At 54.1% G+C, this 5,824-nt stretch overlaps 1 protein-coding gene across 1 annotated transcript in view; it reads right to left on the bottom strand.

Annotated features, from left to right (window-relative positions):
• Positions 1–469: 469 nt before the first annotated feature.
• The window catches only part of SERPINA9 (serpin peptidase inhibitor, clade A (alpha-1 antiproteinase, antitrypsin), member 9), a 6,653-nt gene continuing 1,298 nt past the window's right edge, over positions 470–5,824 (bottom strand). Inside the window, exons 2-4 of the mRNA XM_012724435.1 lie at positions 4,205–4,478; positions 2,244–2,391; positions 470–954 (exon numbers count right to left, since the gene is read on the bottom strand). Coding sequence (XP_012579889.1) covers positions 751–954; positions 2,244–2,391; positions 4,205–4,478 — 626 coding nt within the window. The 3' untranslated portion in view covers positions 470–750. The remainder of the gene's footprint in view (positions 955–2,243; positions 2,392–4,204; positions 4,479–5,824) is intronic.

The raw sequence follows: 5,824 nt of genomic DNA, 5'->3' as shown, positions 1-5,824 counted from the left end.
CTCTTCACGAGCTGGACTCCCTGTCCCTGCCTGACCTTGGCCTGGGTTCTCCCCTCCAGCCTCGGGTTCTCCCCTCCAGCCTCAAGCTCCTCCTGTGGCTCCCACAGACCTGCTCCTTCCTGCGCACAGGAGCACCCATCCCCCTTCACCCACTTTCAGCCTCGTCACTGTCCTCACAGTGCTGGGCGCCTCTTGAGAAAAATCCCGTTTTTCTCGGGTGCCTGGTGGTCTGTCCTCCCATCGAGGCCCCCTGGCTGGGGACGCGTCTGTCTGATTCACTCCCAGCACATAGGAGGTGGTGAGTAAATCTTAGTTGAATGAATGGGTGAAGAAACACACCCACTCACAAAGCCATGAAATGCCACAGGGGCCGGAGTCAGGGTGAGCTGGCGGTTAAGCCACTTCAGACCGGCCTGTTAGGTAGCACGCGTCACTGCTTGCGTTCGCGGTGCAGGTTTATTGAGTGGATCGCTGCCAGCCCCCGTTCCCATTCCCAGGGGCCCCCAGGACTGGACGGACGCCAGCCCGGGAAGAACTCACGGTCATTGCCAGGAGCGCTCGGGAAAGACCACGACTGTTGATTTGTGATAAGATCTCTGCTGACTTTAGGGGATGGAGACTCACAGTGGCATCTTGGGTGGGCGCACAGCTCTGCTGGGGCTAGCGACCCTCAGAACACGAGGACCCCAAGCTCTCATCACCCCAGGAGCACATGGTTGCTATGGACTCAGTCAGCAGGCTTTTTTGCCACTAGAATTTAGTGGGGTCCGTCACTTTCCCTAGGAAGAGAGGGGTGCCTGTGGCCCCGTGAGTGATCTGCAGCAGGAAGGGCATGTTGAAGGTGATGGTGTGGGAGGCGGGCCTGCCCTTCGACCGGACCACGAGCTTGGTGGCGCTGGTGGCCGCGGCCTCTGTGCCCTCCTCGTCGACGTCCAGCACAGCCTTGTGGGCAGCCTGCCGAGGGAAAAGCAATGCCTGTGATGACACCTGTGCTTACCTGGGTTCTGTCCTCTTCCCAGGAGTGGGGGCAGCCCCCTCGAGAGCTTCGAGGCGACAGACACCAAAGGCCCTCACTGGACCCCTCCGTCCACCACAGCCTTTGTGCCACTGGCCTCTGGGTGCTGCCGGGTGACACGCACAGCGGCAGGACTTTGCTGCTGGCTTGCGTCTGGCTCAGCCATCTGTGGGTGCAGCTGGTATTTAGGTGCTGCAGGCTGCGCTTCCCAAACCCAGGGCAGGCTGGTGGGGCCCGCACACGCAGGACAGGTGTTTGATGAGCCCAGGGTGCGTGCTCACAGCGGCCTGCGAGAGCCACAGTGGGTCGCTGGGGGGGACATAGGCCAGGCTTCCCTCAGCAGAGAGCCGCTCTTGTCTTCCGGGAAGAGATTCTTAACCTGGGTTCAGGTACCCCAAAGAGCCAGAGGGAGTGAGAACTGCTGACAATTAGTCAGTTTTCACAGGGCGACAGAAACACTTTGTGGGAAAAGGTCCTTTGTGGGAAAAGGAACCTTCCCATAGTGACACCTCTTCGCGCTCCTCCCCAGATACCGGTGGGTGACTAAGCCTTCGGTCACCCCAGGTCACTCCTGACCCTGAAATCTGTTATCAGAATAAATATTTGGGTCAGAAACCAGAAAGGCATGGGCAGGAGGCCATAGATGAGGGTACTTAGGAGCCTGAGGCCTGGGGGGGACCCGGAAGGTGCACTCTGGCTAAAAGGGGTGCCCTTGGCTTAGTGCTGGTCAGTCCCTGCTGAGTGGAGGTTCGGCTCCCTGGTGCCATGTTGGGGAATTGGGCTCAGTAATTTCTGCAAAAGAATTAGAAATCTAGATTTTGAGGTCAATATCCAGTCACTGTGGGCTGAAAACCACCCAGCTACGGGTACTCCAGGTTGGCAAGTTATGACTTTGGGGGGGACCTAAGCTTCAGGGTGTGACTGGAGCTGGGGGCATTGCTGCTTGCTGGCGGCAGGCACTGGGGCAACAGCACCACCTGCCCAGGAGGCCAGCACCCAGAGAAGTGGAGTTGGCACCTCGGGACTTGTGCCTGAGAAGGGACCGGAGGTGCACGGAGGAACTGCACGGGCCACGCTCGCCTGACTGTCCTGAGGCCCATCCTACTTCTGGCCACCAGGAAGTGCTCTTGCCTCCTGGGCACCACTTCCTGGCCCCTGTTCCATGAGCCCACCTCTACCAGCCCTTACAAGGTGGGCTCCGGCGTGAATGCCCTATTGACTAACTCACCTTGGAAACCTGCAGCGAGTCTCTTTTTGTGATCCCAGAAAAATCAGCGTTTTTGCCAAAGGCGTCTCGGATGCCCATCTTTGGGAGGATGGTCTCCAGGTCATAGGAAGCGGAAATGGAAAACTTGGGCATGAACACCTCCACCCACCTGCAGAGAAGGGGAGAGGGAAGGTGAGGTCACAGCCCGGTCTCCATATCTCCTAAGTGGCATTTCAGGACACTGTGCCGTCCCAGGCCTTGCTGGCTGCTGCTTATGGGGGCAAGCACCTCCCAGACAACCCCTGCCTCCACCTCGGGAGCTCTGGGGGTCAGCCTCCCGCTGAGCCAGTCCGGCCCTGAGATGTGTGGGATGAAAAGTGGGCCCCAATGGGGCCGAGCCGAGAAGGGGCCCTGCCTGGAGCTATGGCGGAAGCCATTGGAGGCACTTGCCCCTCTGGCTCGCAGGGCTCCCTCCCACCATCCCTTCCGGTGACAAATCTGCGCTGTCATAGAGCAGCAAAATCCAGTGGCCCTTTCTAAAGCTGGGAATGTCTGTATCCGTGTGGTCTAATATGGCAGCCACGAGTCACATGTGGTTACTGAGCGACTTAGATGTGATTGGTGCCAATGAGGAACTAAAATTTTTCATTGTATTTAATGAAATTGAAATAACCACATGTGGCTGGTGGATGCTCTGTTGGACAGCACAGCCCAGAGCTGACACAATGTCTTTTTCCCTTTGCAGAGTTTTCCCTGCACCAAGAGTGAACTGTCTGTACTTGCTATTATGCATTTACAGCATGGATATTGTCCCAGGTATGTCCATGAACATTCTCTCCACCCTCAAGATGGCAGAGCTGAGGTTTAGTGCTGTGCTCAAGGTCAGTTACTTATTGAGTCATAAAAGTGCTGGAGGACGCGTCTGTCCTCATCAATGACCTTGTGACGTTGGGCACCATGGACAGCGCTCTTCTCTCTCCCCCCCCAGCCCACCCCTGTTTCCGGCTCTGGCTGGGCATCTGGGCATTCACCATCCTCTCTGGGCTTTGCCAGCTGCCTGGTGCTCCAGCCTCCCCCCAGCCTCCTAGGTGCCTCTGCTTCCTTTATCTCACCCTGGAGGCAATCTAAGCTGGGGAAAACCTAGAAACATCCCACAGCATACCAGGATCCCTGCCTTTGCATCTTTGCTAATGCTGTTCCCCCCAACAGTAATGCCCCTCCCAAGCCTCCGTAAGTTCACATCCTCACAGTGATCCCAATACCAGCCCTTCCTTGAAGGTGTCCCTCAATCCCAGCTGGAAATGGTCCCATTGGCTTAGAAACTCCTTCACACTTTACTTCCTGGCCCCCCTCACCCCCCACTGATCTGCTGGAATCAGTTAACCCTGTCTCTTCTAGAATATGAACATTTGGGAATGAACCAACAATGCCAAGAAAATGTGACTAAGAGATGGTACTTAGACTGACACCCCTTCTTACTTTATGGCTAACATCCTTTCGCTGCTTCCCATAATACAGAACTAATGACCTCACCTTGGACACTGAACACTTACTCTCTCCCAGGAATTCTTCTCAGTAGTTTATAAACAGTAATTGTCTTTGTAGGAATCTACAGTTCGGTAATATTATCCTCATTTTTTGGTGATTTTTGTGGGGGGTTGCTTTTGTGGATTTATTCCACGCTCAACTACCTACCATGAGTAATAGCTTGTTGTCACAAATGAACAGGACGTTGGGCAGCTCACCTCCCGCCCCAGAGCCCCTATTTCGTTATCTGTGAATGAGGAGTGGTAACACCTCTTACCTGCAGGAGACAGTGAGGTTTGAGTGAGAACACAGGGCACAGCTCTGCTCACTGACTAGCGTGTAGTTGGGGCTCAATTTACAGGAATGGACATTCACAACTTTATCCCAGTCTCCCCCCGTCCTGGAAGTACAGAGCCACCTGCCTCAGGCCTCAGCCAGGTGACACGGATGCCCACCTCTTCCTGAGTAAGTGGTTCCACTTCTGCAGCCTCCTGTCTGACAAGGCCTGTTCCAGCTGCCTCATCCTGCCCTGGCCTGGTAGCATGAAAAGGACACTGGTGTCCCCACTATAGTCCATCCGGAGCAGCGAGCAGTTCAGCTCCAGATCCACCCCGAAAGCAAACTCCTCCACCTGGTGCATCATGGGGACCCGCACACAGGGCCTCTTGTCCACCAGGAACGGGAAGCTGTTCCTTGTGTCTGCAGGGGCAAAGGGCTTCTTCCATTTGGCTGGCGCAAAGAGAAAAGAGAGGTGTTTAAGGCACAGAACAATTCATGCAGGAAAGACAGGGAAATGGTAAATGAGGACCTTTACTTCTGTTTATTTTTTAAGGATTTATTTATTCATGCATATAGAACTAGGGTACAGGCCTGGGGAGCAGAGGTGGTGAAAGGATTCACCAGAGACAGAGTGGGGAGCAGAACAGGCAGATCGACAGGCAGTACACTGCTGAGGGGAGCAGCGGGCGGGTCAGGAGAGGTCTGCCACGCCATGTGGGTCACCTCCGGGGTGGGGATCGAACTCGTGCTGCAGTGGCTTTAGCTTCTTAGAGCTGTGCTTTAACCCGCTGCGCCAGCATGGAGGGCCCAAAGTGAGGTCCTTTAAAACCTCTCTTTCACAGAACAATGAGAAATCTGCCAACAATGGTTCAAGTCATTTTCTAGAACTCCTTGAGCATCTTGAACATCTTCCAGCACACCAGGTTCAAGAAAACCAGCTAAGTCTTGATGACAATAGTGGTATATATTTTTTGTTCTCCCTCTATGCCTCCCTCTCCAGCTGGTCATTAGACTTGAAAATGAAGAACCAGCATCTGCAGTGACATACAGCCACCTGGCAGGCACTGAAGGACAAAAATACACAGGCCCAGACTCCTATTGTTTGAGCCTATCACTATAAAATGTCTAGCATGGTAAATCCATGGACAAAGCTGGCTAAAGGCTGCCAGGAAGGAAGCCCAGGAATGAGGCGTGCCCCTAGGGAGAAGGGCTTTCCTTTGGAAAGGGTGAAAATGTTCTGGAATCACATAGTCTTGACACTTTCACAACCTTGGGACTATACAAAAAACCCAAAACCCACTGAATTGTACAGTTTAAAATGGGGCATCTTGTGGTACGGGATTTATAGTTTAATAGAATATAAAATGAAGTAAAAAATGGGAGAAGATAAATAAAGTGGATAAATACAGGAATTGTATTTCCTTCTCCACTCAAGGTGTTGGATGGGTGGATGACTATGTGGACAGGTAGGAGACTGGGTGGATGGATGGAGAGTTGGATGGATAAAGGGGGGGATGGGTGAGTGGAGAGGGTGAAGGTGGGGGAGGGAGGACACCACAGCATCCATGATGACTCTGCCTGGAGAGTCCAGTCACTTCAACCACAAGCTCGTGGTTGGACTTGACATTCATCCACCCAGCCTAATGGAACACATTAGGCCCTCGACACATGGCAGATCTTCTAACCAGCACCCAGAGCAGATTCACCCCAGGGCTGCCTGCTCTCTAGGGCACAGTGCCTTCACCCCAGGGCTGCCTGCTCTCTAGGGCACAGTGCCTTCACCCCAGGGCTGCCTG

The sequence above is a fragment of the Condylura cristata genome, unplaced genomic scaffold (genome assembly GCF_000260355.1).
Source record: "Condylura cristata isolate star-nosed mole 26May11 unplaced genomic scaffold, ConCri1.0 scaffold00013, whole genome shotgun sequence".
NCBI lineage: Eukaryota > Metazoa > Chordata > Mammalia > Eulipotyphla > Talpidae > Condylura > Condylura cristata.
The sequence above is the reverse complement of the archived record's forward strand: the minus strand, read 5'-3'. Positions and strand labels throughout refer to the sequence as shown.